This window comes from Erinaceus europaeus, chromosome 12 (assembly GCF_950295315.1).
Source record: "Erinaceus europaeus chromosome 12, mEriEur2.1, whole genome shotgun sequence".
In the NCBI taxonomy this organism is placed as follows: domain Eukaryota; kingdom Metazoa; phylum Chordata; class Mammalia; order Eulipotyphla; family Erinaceidae; genus Erinaceus; species Erinaceus europaeus.
The window spans coordinates 69,836,699-69,854,261 of record NC_080173.1 but is presented as its reverse complement, the minus strand read 5'-3'; the positions used below and the strand labels follow the sequence as shown (position 1 = coordinate 69,854,261).

Below are 17,563 nucleotides of genomic sequence, written 5' to 3'. Positions count from 1 at the left end.
CAGTCTGGAGAACTCTCAGAAGGCTAGAAATGGACCTACCCTATGACCCTGCAATTCTCCTCCTGGGGATATATCCTAAGGAACCCAACACATCCATCCAAAAAGATCTGTGTACACATATGTTCTTGGCAGCACAATTTGTAATAGCCAAAACCTGGAAGCAACCCAGGTGTCCAACAACAGATGAGTGGCTGAGCAAGTTGTGGTCTATATACACAATGGAATACTACTCAGCTGTGAAAAATGGTGACTTCACCGTTTTCAGCCGATCTTGGATGGATCTTGAAAAAATCATGTTGAGTAAAATAAGTCAGAAACAGAAAGATGAATATGGGATGATCTCACTCTCAGGCTGAAGTTGAAAAACAAGATTAGAAAAGAAAACACAAGTCGAACCTGAAATGGAATTGGAATATTACACCAAAGTAAAAGACTCTGGGGTGGGTGGGTGGGTGGGGAGAATACAGGTCCATGAAAGATGATGAATGACATAGTGGGGGTTGTATTGTTAAATGGGAATCTGGGGAATGTTATGCATGTACAAACTATTGTATTTACTGTTGAATGTAAAACATTAATTCCCCAATAAAGAAATAAATTATTTAAAAAAAAAAGAACCTACTACATAGTTGTGAGGTTAAATTAAGGATGCATTGTTCAACAATTTGTTTGGCTTTGTATGTTAACTTTTTAGCCACCAGGTTCCAGATGCCATCAGGATGCCAACCAGACTTCTTTGGACAGACGACCCCAGCAATGTGTCCTGGAGCTCCGCTTCCCCAGAGACCCACCCTACCAGGTAAAGAGAGAGGCAGGCTGGGAGTATGGACCGACCAGTCAATGCCCATGTTCAGCGGGGAAGCAATTACAAAAGCCAGACCTTCCAACTTCTGCAACCCACAATGACCTTGGGTCCATGCTCCCAGAGGGTTAAGAATAGGAAAGCTATCAGGGGACGGTATGGGACATGGAGATCTGGTGGTGGGAATTGTGTGGAGTTGTACCCCTTCTATCCTATGGTTTTGTTAATGTCTCCTTTTTTAAATAAATAAATAAATAAATAAAATTAAGGATGCAGGTGGCCCAGGACTTGACTGAGCAGGTAGAGCTCTCAACCTGCAAGCATAAGGTCCTGAATTTAGTCTGTTGCACTGCATGTTGCCAGAGTGATGCTCTGGTCAGTTTGGTTTTGTTGTTATTTAAGGTGTTTTTTTTTCTCCACCCACACCAATGTTAAATAACCAGTACTCAGTGACTGCATAGCATCTGGTTCTCTCTCTCTTCCTTATAAATAAGATGAATCTTAAAAAGAGGGGTGGGGGTTGAGTGGTAGTGCACCTGATTAAACACACATGTTACAATGAGCCAGGACCAGGGTTGGTCCTCACCTGCAGGGTGGAAGCTTCACCAGTAGTGAAATAGTGCTGCAAGTATCTGTCTCTCTGTTTCTCCCTGTCCCTTTTTGATTTATCTGTCTCTATCCAGTAAATATTTGAGAGAGAGAGAGACAAAATTTCTTTTAAAAAAATTGAAGGGGTAGGGCGGGTAGCACAGCGGGTTATGCACACATAGTGTGAAGCTCAAGGACTGGCATAAGGATCCTGGTTCTAGCCCTGGCTCCCCACCTGCAGGGGTGGGGAATTGCTTCATGGCTGGTAAAGCAGGTCTGCAAGTGTCTGTCTATCTTTTTCTTTAATATTTATTTATTCCCTTTTGCTGCCCTTATTTTATTGTTGTAGTTATTATTGTGGTTGTTGTCATTGTTGTTGGATAGGACAGAGAGAAATGGAGAGAGGAGGGGAAGACAGAGAGGGGGAGAGAAAGACACCTGCACACCTGCTTCACCGCTTGTAAAGCGACTCCCCTGCAGGTGGGGAGTGGGGGGCTCAACCGGGATCCTTATGCCGGTCCTTGCACTTCGCGCCATGTGCGCTTAACCCGATGCGCTACCACCCAGGTGTCTATCTTTCTTTAGCCCTCTCTGTCTCCCCTCCTCTCTCAAGTTCTCTATGTCCTATCCAATAACGACAACATCAATGGCAACAATAACGACAACAAAATGGGGAAAAAAATGTTCTCCAGGAGCAGTGGATTTGTGGTGCAGGCACGGAGCCCCAGCAATTACCCTGGAGGCAAACAAGTAAATAAATAAATTGAGAGGGGGCCAAGCAGTAGCACAGCAGGTTAAGCACACATAGCACAAAGTGCAAGGACCAGCATAAGGATCTCAGTTTGAGCCTCCAGCTCCCCACCTGCAGGGGGGTCGCTTCACAAGCAGTAAAGCAGGTCTGCAGGTGCCTTTCTCTCCCCCTCTCTGTCTTCCCCTCCTCTCTCGATTTCTTTCTGTCCTATCCAACAACAATGACAGCAATAACAACAATGATAAGCAACAATAATGGCAATAAAAGGAAAAAACAGCCTCTAGGAGCAGTGCATTTGTAGTGCAGGCACTGTGCCCCAGGAATAACCCTGGAGGCAAAAAAAAAAAGGGGGGGTGCAGGCAAAGCTTGGAGCACATGGACATATAGTACACACTCACTAAACACTAACACCAGCTGCTCCGAGGGGATGAAGCTGAGGGTGACTCTGGTTCTGAATAAATACAAGGGTGGCTCTGCCCTCAACCCTGGGTGGCAAAGGCAGATGTGTCCAGTCAGGAGAGGAGCTGGGTTGAGTAGCTTTAGGGGTGGGAAGGACGTTCACTGGCGACAGACCAGCTGGAATTATGCTAGCCTAGCCTGCCTTTCCCTTCCTGCTGCAGTGAAGAGATGGTCTCCAGCGTTTAGAGGAGGACCCCATGGGCTGCCCCAGCAACTAGCTAAACTGGGGAGCTCAGGAGGGAGACCCAGAGATGGTGTATATGGGGGTGGGGGGAGACGAAGTGAAGCAAAAGACTTTAGGCTCCTCTCCTCTCTCCTTGCCACCCTACAGGTCAGAGCAAAAGCATCGCAGGGAGAGTCAGGAGTAGGATGAAGGCTGGGACTGGGGACTAAGGGACTGCCGCAGAATGTGTCAGGCTCAGGGACCCAACGGAAGCTGTCGGTGCACCCCGCCCCCTCCACCCTCTTCCCTCCTCCCTCCTCCCTCCTCCCTTCTCCTCCCTCTTCCCCCTCCCTGCTCCCTCCTCCCTGTGTGAGCCGGCAGCGCACTCCGGAGGGAGAGCAGGGGCTGTAGCCTTCGGACCCCTCGGCGGCCCGCACCTGCCCCCCGCCCCAGAGCCCGCCCCGACTGGGCAGCTGGGGGCGCCCCCACCTCTCTCCCCCCGGGCCTGGGAGCCGGGGGCCAGCGCCAGAGCCCGGGGGGAGTGCGGGCGCGCCTGCCAGCCGGCCAAAGCTAAAAGCAGCTAGCACTGCCCTGGGTAAGCCGCGAGGTGGGGGTATCCGGGGTCAGGGGGTCGGTGGGTGCAGGGAGGAGGGGGCCGGCAGGGAAGTGGAGCGGGGCGGCCACGTGAGAGCTGGTGCTGGGTTGGGGAGGTAGTGGTGGTGGTGGTGGGTCTGGTGCTGGTGGGGTGCCTGCAAGGTGCTGGGGACCGAGAGCATGCTGGGTGCAGGCATCCCTCCCCCCACAACCTGACTTAGTCAGGTCATGGGGAACCCAGCATCCTCCGACGCCCTCATGCACCCAGCACCCACCCCCACATGGATGCGGTGGGTGCAGCGAGCAGACGTGTGACTGGACCCACCAGACCGCAAAGCCCCATTCCCTCGGTCTAGGACAGGCACTCAGGTGTCCAGGCCAAGGGGAGGGGACAGAAAGCAGGCTTTGGCCCCAGTGTGTATTCCTAGCCTTTTGCCAGGGCGGGCGCTGTCTGCAGACTCACTGCAGAGCGCAGGCCTTGGGAGGGCAACTCAGGGGGTGGGCCCGGCTTTCTCCCATTGCTCCCTTCCACCCCCACCCAGCAGGGGGGTGTTAGGTTAATAAATACTTTGACCCAGGACCCTGCCTGGAAAGAAAGGGTGGGAGCACCAGTCACCTCTGAGTTAGGGACCCAGTAGCCCCAGCCTAGGGACTTCTGCACTCCTTCTGCAGCCGGCTCTTATTTCCTTGCTGTTCCCCAGCTAGGACTGTTTTCTGGTGTGCAGTATGACGTCCAGAGACTATGCAGCTAGGGCACATCCTAGATAGCTTTACATTGTCACACCCAGGGATTCTCTCTGCAATCCTCTCCCCCTTTGGATGCCCCCTCCCCACCTGCTTGTGCTGGTTATGTAATTAATGCAGCAGAGGCTCTCTGCCAAACTGACAGTGTCCAGGAATGCCTGAGGGCCCCGGGGTCTGGAGAGCTTTATGGGAAGGAGGAACTGGTTCTTCCCACTTGGGAGCCCATATAAGTATACAAAACACCTGTTGGGGTGGGGAGGACTTTGCATGGGGCAGGAAGGAAATCTGGGCGCTAATCTTTAGTTGAGAACTTAACTGGCTATTTGGTCTCCATTCCCTGAGCTCTGTTTTGTTTTTACTTTTAATAAAATGGGACACACACACACACACCATGCACATGAGCAACAGTGAACAGCTGCCCTTCCAGGAATTGCGAGGAGGTTTCGGTGACATTGTAGAAAGTCTTGGGCAAACGAAGGGCACCTGTACAAAACAGTGGGTGCTGTTGAGTGCCCTCCTCTGCACCAGCACTGGGATCTCAATGTTGCACAACCTCACAACACCCTGTAAAGTTTCTTGCCCAAGGTAACACTTTAGGTGACAAAGCTGGAAAGCAAACCCCAGTGGGTAAGCCTTATTCCAAGTCCTGCCCTTGATTTAGTTTATATGTACATATACCCCCATCCTTGGGTGACCTCTGAGCCATGGTAGACTAGGCCACTTTGCACATAAGCATAAAAACATGGCCTTGTCAGAGTCCAGCAAGCCTATTTGCCTGGACCCATCCAGAAAGCTTTATTGTCATTCTCCTTAGATTGGTTCCTGGACAAGAGGTCTCAGGCATGTGACAGATTCCTAGGCTCATCACTGCCAACAGAGGAAGAAGGTTATCTTCTAGCTTAGATATTGTCTTAGATTATCTCAGAAGTAGGGGCTATTGACCCCATTTTATATATGTGAAGAGCGTACCTCAGGTACAACAGATGATTTGTTCATTCACCTACAGTTAAGAAACATCCAAGTTTGAGTCTATACCTTAGGTCTAAAGTCACAGAAACCGAGCAAGCAGGACTCTAACAAATCCAAAGCAAGGGCTAATGCTGGCATGTTTCTTTGCTGGCACCCAGTCCTCTGAGCCCCAGGAAATACCAGGGAATCAGACACAACCCTTGGCCTGTGGGTACTCACCATGCAGAATCAATCACTCAACATGGACGTTGGAAGTGCTATGATGTGGTGGAAAGGATTCGTAGCCATTCCCAGCAGTGTGACTTTGGACACACTTCTTACTCCAAAGTGGGCATATCTATTGTGTTGGCCAAGAATAACCATGTAGTAGGTATGGTGACAGAGTATGTGCTTGACAAATGTACTCCAGAGGCAAAGAAGTCCTCTAGTCCAAGGATTCTTAGCTGGGAGCATTTGGAAATGGGTCAGGGGCATTTTGGTGGGTTTTTTTTTTTTTGGTGGGGGGAGGTTGGTGACTGGAGGTTGCCATTTAACAGGCACTATTTGCAGTGTGTGGACAGTCTTTCCCAGTAAGGAACTCTCCCTGAAGTTCCAGGAGTGGCTGAATCTAACCCGTAGAGAAGAGGAGGCCAAGATTCAAAGAAGTTGTTGCCTTGTCTGAGACTCTTTGAGAAAACTGATTTGAAAACTTACACTCTGCCCTGTAGCATGGCTTGGCAGGATAGTCAAACCTAGCCAAAACACTAGTCAGGCTGAAACAGTAACCAGAAAGGGTTAGTTACTAGTGGTAACCAATGGCAGGGGGAAATGGAGAAGGAAAGATGATGAGGTCTGGATTGATGGAATGGGTTTCTGGAAAATAGAAGGCATTCTAGCAAATAGTAAATTGGTAAAACCTGGCTGATGGAAACGTGCAAGACATGTCAGAAAGGAACCCACCAAGCCCACCTCTTGTCCCCACAGTCCAGGTGGAGGCCGCAGAGGGTCCGGGGCCAGCAAGGGCAGCAATGGTTGGTCCTGACGGTGGCTGAGCCCCCAGCCCCTGGAATATGCAGCCCGGGAGAGCCCCAGGCAGCGGTGAGGACACGGTGGCGGAGCGGGGCGGGAGGCATGGTCTCCACCTACCGGGTGGCCGTGCTTGGGGCGCGAGGCGTGGGCAAGAGTGCCATCGTGCGCCAGTTCCTGTACAACGAGTTCAGCGAGGTCTGCGTGCCCACCACCACCCGCCGCCTCTACCTGCCTGCTGTTGTCATGAACGGCCACGTGCACGACCTCCAGATCCTCGACTTCCCACCCATCAGCACCTTCCCTGTCAACACGCTGCAGGTAGGGGGCCTTCAAGGGCCTTGGTGGGGCTGAGGGTGTGAAGGAGAGAGGGTGAGGCTGGTCTCCAACCCTCTCCGGGATGTGGTTTGATAACCAGGTGCCTGCTGCTGGCTTTGCGAGTTTTACTTTACATCCTGGGTCACCATGTTTACAGTTATAGCTGAAATCCATTCACTTGTGCAGCAGCATCTTTCCTAAATATTTGGTGAGCATTTAATGTATGCCAGGTTCTGTGGTGGGCACTAAGGGAGAATGGTGCTTGAAACAGATGTGCAGTTTGCTCTCAGGGACCGTATAGTCTGGTGAGAAGACAAATAGGCGATTATTTCTATAGTGTGGGAAATGTCGTGATTGGAGCAGACATAGGGCAGTTTCCTGCAGTCTGGAACTAGCTCCCCCTCCCGTATGTGAGAGCAGGGGCCACAGGAGGCCATGGCTCCACTGGACCTGGGCAGATGAGAGGCAGTGGAGAGAAAAGCAGAGGACACTAGGTGCTCTCACTCCACGTCCTCTGCAAAAGGCCAGGGAAAGGTGTTCTCAGAGACTCTGGAGACCTTGAGTGCCATTTCTTGCCTTAAGGCTCTGTTCCTGATCTTGGAGACTGGCCTCTGGGCAACATTCCTGTAGAGTTAGGATTCAAGGGCTCCTAAGGCCCTGGCTCTTGGTGCATTCTCCTCTAGCTAGCAGAGCCCAGGGCCTTTTTCCATCGTCTCTCTACCTCTGGCTTGAAAGGGGAGGGATACGGGGTATGGCTGAGTCCTAAGTGTATTTGCTCATAGAAGGAAACCAGTGTACAGAGGTCTTTTCAGGAAGGATGGACACAGTGGTAGAGATCCAGAAGGCAGGTGCCATGATCTGGCCAGTTGAAACTACAAATATAGTCACCGCTTGTGTGTGGCTGGAGCTGGATTCAGCACTCTCACCAGCTCCTGCCGGGGACTCTGGCGTGTCCTATCCTAGTGCAGTGGGTTAGTAGTGAAGACAAAGGCCTGAGCATGGATTCATCCCTTGGAAATAGTGAGAGGCTGAGCCCATCCTGGCACAGGGTCTTGTAGTACTATTTTAATCCCCCTCCCTTTTTAAATAGAGATAGATAGAAGGCAGAGAGATACAGAGTAAAAGAGACCACGCACTGAAACTTCCTTCAATGTGCTGAGAGCCAGACTCAAACTTGGGTCACACAGATAACAAAACAGTGTACTGTCAGCGGCTGGGCAGTGGCATGCCCAGTTGAGCACACACAGTACTAAGCACAAGGACCTGCATAAGGATCAGGGTTTGAGTCCCTGCTCCCCATCTGCAAGGGGGGGAAGCTTCACAAATGGTGAAGCAGGTTTGTAGGTGTCTATCTTTCTCTCTCCCTATCTCCCCCTCCCCTCTCAATTTCTCTCTGTCTTATCCAGTAAAATAGAAGAAAATGGCTGCCAGAAGTAGTGGATTCGTAGCACCAGCATCAAGCCCCAGTGATAACCCCAGAAGCCAAAAAAAAAAAAAAAAAAAAAAGCAAAACACTGTACTATCCAAGTGAGATATTTTGCTAGCCCTCTGGTTCCCCTCTAAAAGAGACTTTACTAGTGGCCTGAGTGACACTCAGCTCACCCTGCAACCCCATGCATTGAGCTGTGGTTGTTTTTTCACATTTCATTATGTATCTGTTCTTTAATTTCAGTTTGTGAGTAGATAAGGTACAATTTACTCCAGCCCAGGAGGTGGCACAATGGATAAAGCATTAGGCTTACATGTGTCTAATCACTGCATTGCATGTACCATAGTGATGCTCTGATTCTCTCTCATAAATAAATCTTAAAAAAAAAAAAAAAAAAAGAACAGGGTCGGGCAGTAGTGCAGCAGGTTAAGCACATATGGCATGAAGCGCAAGGACTGGCTTAAGGATCCTGGTTCAAACCCTCGGCTCCCCACCTGCAGGGGGGTCGCTTCACCAGTGGTGAAGCAGGTCTGCAGGTGTCTATCTGTCTCTCCCCCTCTGTCTTCCCCTCCTTTCTCCATTTCTCTCTGTCCTATCCAACAACAACAACAACAATAATAATAATAACCACAACAACAATAAAAAAAAAGACATAAATTATAGGTCCAAACTTTATTTCAATGTAGAGTTAGAGAAATCTGCCCTGCCCTGCCACACCCCCCTGCCCGCCTTCACCTTGATTCCTATTTTACTCTGCTATCATTTAAGTTTCCTTTTATTTATTTTTGTTATCTTTACTTATTTGATGGAGACAGCCAGAAATCAAGAGGGTAGGAGGAGATAGGGAGAAAGACAGAGAGACACCTGCAGCCCTGCTTCACCACTCATAAAACTTTCCCCCTGGGAGTCGGGCGGTAGCGCAGTAGGTTAAGTGCATGTGGCACAAGCGCAAGGATTGGCCTAAAGATCCTGGTTCAAGCCTCCAGCTCCCCACCTGCAGGGGAGGAACCGCTTCACAGGCAGTGAAGCAGGTCTGCAAGTGTCTATCTTTCTCGCCCCCTCTCTGTCTTCCCCTCCTCTCTCGATTGCTCTCTGTCCTATCTAACAATGAAGACATCAATAACAACAATAATAACTACAACAACAATAAAAAACAACAAGAGCAACAAAAGGGGAAACAAATAAATATTAAAAAAAAAAGAAAAGAAAAAAAAGAAAAACAACTTTCCCCCTGCAGGTGAGAACTGGGGGCTCAAACCTGGGTCCTTAGGTGTTGTAACATGTGCGCTCAACCAGGTGCATCACTGCCTGGACCCTCCCCCCATCATTTTTTTAAATTGCCACCAGGGTTATCGCTGGGGGTCAGTGCCTGCACAATGAATCCACTGCTCCTAGTGGCCATTCCCCCACCCCACCCCACCCCTGCTTCTTTCTTTTATTTGATAGGACAAAGAAATTGAGAGAGGAGGGGGAGATAGAGAGGGAGAGAGAGACATTTACAGCACTGCTTGTGAAGCTCCCCTCCTGGAGGTGTGGACCCATGGTCCTTCCTTGTGCATGCTAACATGTGCTCAATCCAGTGGGCCACTACCCAGCCCCTACAATTACTCTTACTGCTTTTGCTTTTGTACTAAGAAGCCTAGTCTTCTTCACATAAATAATAAAATGTATTCTTATCCCACCCCCTTCTTACATTATATATATATACTGTTCTGTAACTTGGTATTTTTTTTCTTTGTGGAGCTACGGCATACATATACAATGTCACTGCACGTGGACTGCTTTTCCATTCAGAGAGAGAGAGAAACAGACAGAGGGTGCCACTGTAGCACCCAGCACTAAGCTTCCCTGGTGCTGTAGTACTTCCATGTGATGCTAGGGTTTAAACCTAAGTTGTATGCATAGCAAGGCAGGTGCCCTTCCTAATTAGCCTTCTGTCCAGCCCCTGCACCTCTTTTCTTTCCCTTTCTTTCTTTCTTTCTTTCTTTCTTTCTTTCTTTCTTTCCTTCCTTCCTCTCTCTCTCTCTCTCTCTTTCTTTCTTTTCTGTACCAGAATACTGATCATCTCTGGCTTATTGTGGTGCCAGGGATTGAACTCAAGACCTTGGAGCTTAAAGTATGAAAGTCTTTTGCATAGTCAGTGCACTGTTTCCCCCAATCTGCATCTCGCTTTTTATTTGTTTGTTTTTTTGACTTATTGTAACCTGGTAACCCTTCAATGTCAGGATCTAGATGTCTTCATTCTTCTTTCATGACTACATTACCTTCCCCTAGAGAGATGTAGCCCATAGGGGCCCCCTTTTGTTGGACAAGTGGATTGTTTCCAGTTCTTTGCTATTTCAGACAGTGCCACAATAAGTTACCTTCTACATAGTTTTCTTGTGCACAGGGAGATGTATCTGTGAGATTGATTCCTAGAAATGCCATTGGTAGGTCAAAAGGTAAATGCAACTGGAGCTTGCTTATAAGGTATCCCCAGAATTCCCCTTCTCTCCTGTTGGGTTCTTGAAAAAGCCATGACACATTTTTGCAGAGAAAAACATAGAGTGGTCCAGGAGTTGGCACAGTGGATAAAGCACTGGACTCTCAAGCATGAGGTCCTAAGTTCAATCCCTGACAGCACATGTACCAGAGTGATATCTGTTTTTTCTCTTTATTTCTCTCTGCCTATCTTCTTCATGAATAGGTAAATAAAATGTTAAAAAAAAAAAAAAGAAGAGAGGAAGTGAAGGCAGGGCCTTAGAACTGAATAAAAATGAACAAACAGGAAAAAAAAAAGAAAAAGAAAAAGGAAGAAAAACATAGAAAAATACACCATGATTTTCCTGATAGTCCAAAATAAAGTTGCACCTCCTGTACCCCTGTGAGGAGTATACATGAGCATTTGTTTCCCTTAGGCCTTGTCATTAGAGTATAATGTTTAACTTGTATATTTTTGACAGTCTGAGATGAAACATGAGAGTGATTTGATGTGTATGTGAGGAGGTGTCAGGGATTGAACCCAGTGCCACACACATGTAAGACACACGCTCCACCACTGAGCTACATCCCTGGCCAGCATTTCTAGAACTCCATGAAAATACTAATTTTTTTTTTTGCCCATTTTTCTATTGTATTATTGGCCTTTTTTTTCCTTATTGAGTCTGAGTTTTGGTCTCTCCAGGATGTCTAAGACTTCACTTTGGGAGCATAGGTGAGGGACTCTGAGTAGAGAAATACTAGGGGCTGGGTGCTAGCACCTCAAGTTAAGTGCACGTAGTATGAAGTACAAGGACCTGTGCAAGGATCCCTGTGTTAGGTCCCTGGTTCCCCACCTGCAGGAGGATCGCTTCACAGGTGGTGAAGCAGGTCTGCAGGGGTCTTTCTCTCCTCTTCTCTGTCTTCCCCTCCTCTCTCAATTTCCCTCTGTTCTATCCAATAAAAAATGGGGAAAAATGGAGCAGTAGGATCGTAGTGCTGGCACTGAGCCCCAGCAATAACCTTGGAGGCAAAAAAAAAAAAAGAAAGAAAGAGAAAGACAACAAACAAACAAAAAAAAGAAATATTGAGAGAGAAAGAGAGAAATACTGAGGAACCCCAAAAGTCTCAAAGGTCAAATATAAAATTCTAGGACCCTCATGATCACCACCTAAAAATACAGTATATTCCTCCCCAATTCCAGATGAGAGTCAGGCCAGGAGAATGCATGAGTCTCAGCTGCTCCTTCTGGAAGCTCTCTCCTCCTATGAGAAAGGAAGCCAAGGCTGGAGGAGCTGTACAGCCTGACAGAGGGGTGAGCAGCAGTACCTGGTTAAAACTTGGGTGGCTGAGCCTTCCTTGGGTCCTGTGTCTTTAGAACTAGACTCAGCTTCCATTATTCCTTCCCTGCCTTAACACAGCCCCAGGATGGACCTTTGCAATTTGGAGCTTAGCTTGGAGCAAGCTGAAAGGAAAGCTGAGCATTCTGACTCCCTCCCTTCAATCAGGGGTGAAGGGACAGCCCAACCAATCAGAAGCCTTCCTCCTCTCCCTTTCAGGGGCCCCCAGGGAGGAGAGGGTGGGAGGCAGCCTTGAGGCCCCCTTGAGTAGGCAGCTTGTTGGGGAAGAGGTGGGGCTGTCACCCGCAAAGGCTGGCAGCTGTTCCCTCTCCCCAGCAGAGAGATGAAAAACAAGAGTCCCACCGTGCATTTTCCCCACCCCACTCACTAATCTCCATTCCTTGTGTGGGATGAGGGAGTGAAGGAACCTTGTACACATGTGGGTCCCAAGATCCTGAGGTCACCTTCTGTCCAGCACCATGCAGTTCCCCAGCCTGAAGAAGCAGTTAATGGTTTCCTGCAGCTTTAGCTTTGCCCTCAGAATCTTCCCCCCTGCACCAAAGTTAAAACTCAGCACAAAGAAAAGATGCCACATCATCTCCCCAGGGAGCTCCACTGCTGCAGCTTCTAAGCCTTTGAGTTAGGAAGTGCTTTGCTGAAGTCAGACTTAACTCTCCACCACTTCACCACAGTCTTTTCCCTTTTATTCCTTCTCTGAGGTGGAGAACCAAGTGTAGTCTTCCTTCATGCCTGATCCCTGTCTAGCTCAGCTCTTAGATTGTCCTAGGAGACATACCTGCAACCCCTCTTTATCATTTTTCTGGGTGCTTAAGAGAGAGGGTCCTAGTTCCCATTGTCCTTGATGGCTGCTGCCTCCCCCAACTTCAGTGACCCCTTTCTTTCCACATGCTGGCTTCCTTCAGCTGCTTTTGCAATTGCCTTCTGCTGGCAGGTTAATTAACTAATTAATCTCAGAGGAATCTTCTCTTTAGTGCGCTCAGCCTTTCCAGGGGCCAATTTATCTAGAGCTGAAGCCCCTCCTTGAGAATTTATCTCAAGCATTCAGGAAGTTCCATCTCCCTGGAGCTGCCCTGGGGCCCTGATTTATATCAGCCCCATATTAGGAATCTAGTCTCAGTCTTTTTTTCTCCTTGGGCCTTTGTCTCAGCCCTGAAGGCAGAGTGGAGTGTACAGAAGGAACACATCAGGTAGCAGTCTCAGGGCAGTATTACAGAGAGTTGTATTGATCCCAGGTTGCACAAGGTGGGTTCAGTACCATGGAGAGCTCTTGGGTCTAAGCAGTGCAATTAAGGAGTCTGCTAGAGGGCAGACCCAGCTCAGGCCCTTGCAGGAACTCACAGTAGAAGTGGGGAGCAGAGGGCTGAAACAGCTTTAGCTAAGGTATATTGAAAAGATTCCTAGAGCACAGGGCTGGGTGATGTACATGGTTGAGTATACACATTATCTTGCACAGGGACCCGGGTTCAAGCCCCGGGTCCTCACCTGCAGGGGGAGGCTTCCAGAGTGGTGAAGGAGTGTTGCAGGTCTCTCTCTCTCTCTCTCTCTCCCCCTTTATCTCTTCCTTCACTCTCAATTTATCTCTGTCCTATCAATAAAAAAAATATTAGGGGGAAGTGATTCTTAGAACACAGATGATGGGGAAGCAGTGCTTGCAGGAAGACTTCTTGGAGAGAAAAGCTTTTGAGCTAAGCCTCAGAAGATAGGATTTCAACTGGTCAACAACCAGGTCAGGGCTGGACCCTTAGAGGCACTTAATAAATGTACCTGTTGAACACAGAAGTGAATGGACAGGTGGACAAAGTGGGGGAATGTACATCTCAGCTCCAGATGCGTACAAGGCAGTTCTTTGACTCTGGAGGTCAATGTGACCTGTCATACCCTGGCCTAGGGGTTGGGAAGCTGTAGTACTGAGCTCCCTCATTTCACCCTGGGTATGGTCTTCTGGGGACAGGTGAGTGTGGGGGACTTGGTGTGCAGTGGCAGGTAAGAGTGCTGTCAGCCTATGGCTGGAGGTGGCTGGGGATGAGGAGAGCCTGTGTGGCTTCTCCGACCTTAGCACTGGCTGTGGTGTTGCAGGAGTGGGCAGACGCCTGCTGCAGGGGACTCCGAAGCGTCCACGCCTACATCCTGGTCTACGACATCTGCTGCTTTGACAGCTTTGAGTACGTCAAGACCATCCGCCAGCAGATCCTAGAGACAAGGTGAGGGTTACTGTCCATTGCCACCTCAGTGGATACCCCAATGTTAGCCAGTCCCTGTGGCAAGGGTGCAGTAAGAGGAACACAGACACTTGTACTCTGGCTCCACATACTCAGCATTTAACAAAGGGTGGCTAATGTAGTCTGGGGGTTAAGAGTAGGGCTTCTGGGATCCAGGCTGCTAAGACCACTCAACTGCATGACTTTAGGCCAGTTAGCACACAAATCTCAGGTTCCTCATCTGTAAAATGGGGTAACTGGTACCCACATTTTGCATTATACCCATAAAAGACCCATAAGGACCTAGCGCTGCACCTGGAGCAGATGCACTGCTCCAGGCAAAGCATGCCTTTCTTAAAGTCCAGAGATGATTCGACTGGTGTTCTAAGATTCCTGCCTCGCCCTGCAGGGTGATCGGCACCTCGGAGACACCCATCATCATCGTGGGCAACAAGCGGGACCTGCAGCGTGGACGTGTGATCCCGCGCTGGAACGTGTCACACCTGGTGCGCAAGACCTGGAAGTGCGGCTACGTAGAGTGCTCCGCCAAGTACAACTGGCACATTCTGCTGCTCTTCAGCGAGCTGCTCAAGAGCGTCGGCTGCGCCCGCTGCAAACACGTGCACGCGGCCCTGCGCTTCCAGGGGGCGCTGCGCCGCAACCGCTGCGCCATCATGTGACGCGCGCTGCACCCACTGCGCCCGGGGCCGGGACTGCGGGGACTGCGGGCACTGCGGGGCTGGAGCCGGGAGGGGGCAGGCATCTGTGGGAACTCTGAAGACCCAGGCCTGAAACACGCCCCCTGCAGCCACGCACCTCTAGCTGAGTGGGCAAGAGGGAGCCTCCCCATAACCGCCTAGCCCTCCCCTGTCCCCCGCATTTGTCTTCCTGGGACGGTGCCTTCAGTGCTGTTGCGGTGCAGTGCCCGGTCCAGTCCGGCCCCAAGGAACACCGCAGCCTTTTGCGATTGGGAGAGAGGAGTAAATTGGAGGGTGCCTACGGGTGGGAAGGTGCTGCCTCGGCTGAACCACCTCCTTCCCGTCTTCTCCAGCGTGGGTCATCGCCTTGCGTCTTCCTTCCCCGTGTCAGTCTGTCCCCAAAGGTCTGTGGGTACCCTCCACCACCCCGTCCTACCCAGCTCCGTTCACAGGGCTCTCATTCTATCCACTCCCTTGTCACAGATCCTGGCAGCTTCTGTGTGAGGCCAGCATTTTGTCAGTTGGCACCACTGGCACAGGACAGAGAGATGCAATTGACCCAAAGATCAGTCAGGGTCTGAGGGTTGAGGTCCTAAGTCAGTCATGGGGAGAAGGCTCAGTGCTCCTCCTTTCAGGGAGACCTTCCCACCCTGCAGCCCCCAGAGACACAACAACCTACCTTCCAGCCTTAACTCGATGGTCCGTCCCTGCCGGGTGCCCCTCAACCTCTTTTCCTGCTCCCAAAGCCAGATTGACTCCCTAAGCTACTTTCTTTTCTTCAATCATTTTTATTATTTATTTTTAAGCCAGAGCATTGTTCTCCTCTGACTTAAGGTGGTGCCGAGGGATTGAATCTGGGACTTTGGATCCTCGGGCATGAAAGTCTTAACCATTATGCTATCTCCCCCCTCCTTTTTTTGTTTTTGTTTTTGTTTCTTTTATTGACAGTATGGAGAGGGACTTTCCCAGAGGAAAGCTTCCCCCCCCCCTGCCCCCATGATGTCAGGTTCCAGGTCTCTGTTCCCTCCTGCATTGTGTGGTCTGCCACATTAAGGGATGTTGGGAGTGTTGGGTTAGGGGACAGGGCTGGTGGTGGGTAAAGTGATACCCAGGAGGTGATCAGATTGTGCTAATGATGACTCTGTCTCCCCACCGCCCCACCCAGTCTGACTTCCCCAGACTCTGCCTTGAACCTGATCGAGGGGAAAGGTAGAGTCAGGAAAAGGCTTATGGAGGCCCTTGTGGTTAGGGGAGATATGCCCACATCTCCACCCCTAGAGGGAGGCTCTCAGGATCTTGTCCCAACCCCTCTTGTCCCAACCCCAGTTGGCCCTATGTCCTGACTCACTCCACCCCATATTTTTCCGGCTGCCTGGCCGGGTTTCTACCTCTCGTCACCGGAGCTGATCACTGTCAGTTTTGTATTGATTTAGAAATAACAAAAATCACAAAGCTACTAGGAATGGCCTGAGGGATTCTGACCTCACCAGGGGACTTAGAAGGCAGGCGAAATGGTACCGGTTCCCTGGCCCCCTGGCCACATTCTTGAGACTGAGCTCCAGCCCTGGTCTGGTGGGACGAGATCCAGGCCCCTTCTTTAGAAGAGGGGCGGATGGAACCACCCAGCCTCTGTGTAGGCAGGAAGACCAGGAAATCAGGTAGCCCAGAGTGGTGATGGAAAGGAACCAGGGTGAGGGGTCTTGGATGGGGAGTTTGTCATCCAGATCCAGTGTGAGAGGGAGTCTGCAGTTCTCTCTTTTGCTTCTCCAGCTGATTCCCCCTCCACCCATAGCGTAATGCAGCTCCACACTGACTGCCCCGGCCAGGGGTGGTCCAGTATTTCTGGGTTCTGGTCCCTGCTGTGCTGCATGACTTTGGGCAAGTGACCAGCCCTCTCTGAGCCTCCCTCAGAATAGAGGTGGTGGCTCCCCTTCCCCACACCTTACAGTGGCTGGAAGGGTTAGGAAGAGGGCCTGCCCCCTTGTATTTCTTTTGTCCTTGACCCCTGGCTAACCAGGAGGACAGGATGAGGGAGGGCAGCATCTCACATGCCCTGTCACTCACCCCTGGTTCTGAGGCACCTGAGGTGGGGGTGGGAGCCCCAGGCCTTCGGCCACCCCTGTGAGGAGGGAGGGCACTGGAATGTATTGCCTGGCCAACCCCCCCCACACACACCCTCCACTTCACCCCAGGTCATTGATTTGGATTTCCTCCACCCCCATTCAGAGTCACTGTCCTTTCCCTGCACCTCCCTCCTCCCCACCACCTCGGGTTTCCCACCACAGGGTCTGGAAGTGCGTGTGACGTCCATTGCGCTGTAATTGGAAGACAGATTAAAAATCAGGGAGTGTTTTCCCTCCTTTCTGTATCACAGTGTTGACTCAGTTGCTGGAGGTGGGAGGGTAGGGATTTCTTGTAGGCCTCCTTGGTGAGCTCTGCTATGGAGGGAAGGTGAAGGGATGAGGTGGCCCTGAGTCCCAAAGCTCAGGTCAACCAGAACTCGGGAAAAAAGTTTGGGACTCATCTTTTCACCTGTCTCTGAGCACTCCACACAATGCTTCCAGAGAAGCAAAACATCTCTCCCTGCCACACTCAGGAACATGTTCATAGCTGGATTCAATTCCAGCATTGTGGCTGAGCCTCCATGTCTCCTCGGTGATAACTTCACAGAAGCAGATGGGTCAAAAATGCTCTCGACCAGGTTGGCAGGAACACTCACCTGGAGAGTGCCCCAGCCTTGTCATTTGCATGATCCAGTTTCAAGCCTGGAGTGCACCTCACTGGAGGAAATTTTGGTGCTGTGGTATCACTCCTTCTCTTTTCCTGTCTCTATCTGAAAAAGTCAGCCCAGAACAATGAACCTGGTAGTGACAGAAAAAAAGGGGGGGGGGAGGTCGGGCGGTAGCGCAGCAGGTTAAGTGCATGTGGCACAAAGCTCAAAAACCAACATTAGGTTCGAGCCCCCGGCTCCCCACCTGCAGGGGGAGTCGCTTCACAGGTGGTAAAGCAGGTGTGCAGGTGTCTATC

General features: G+C 50.4%; 1 protein-coding gene across 1 annotated transcript; it reads left to right on the top strand.

The window, feature by feature from the left end:
- The first annotated feature begins 3,144 nt into the window (after window positions 1-3,144).
- On the top strand, window positions 3,145-16,904 carry RASL10B (RAS like family 10 member B). Its single transcript, XM_016185497.2, has 4 exons — window positions 3,145-3,358; window positions 6,034-6,396; window positions 13,717-13,841; window positions 14,248-16,904. Exons 2-4 carry the CDS (start codon window positions 6,181-6,183, stop codon window positions 14,516-14,518), a joined length of 612 nt encoding a protein of 203 aa, XP_016040983.1. The 5' UTR covers window positions 3,145-3,358; window positions 6,034-6,180; the 3' UTR covers window positions 14,519-16,904.
- Window positions 16,905-17,563: the final 659 nt, after the last annotated feature.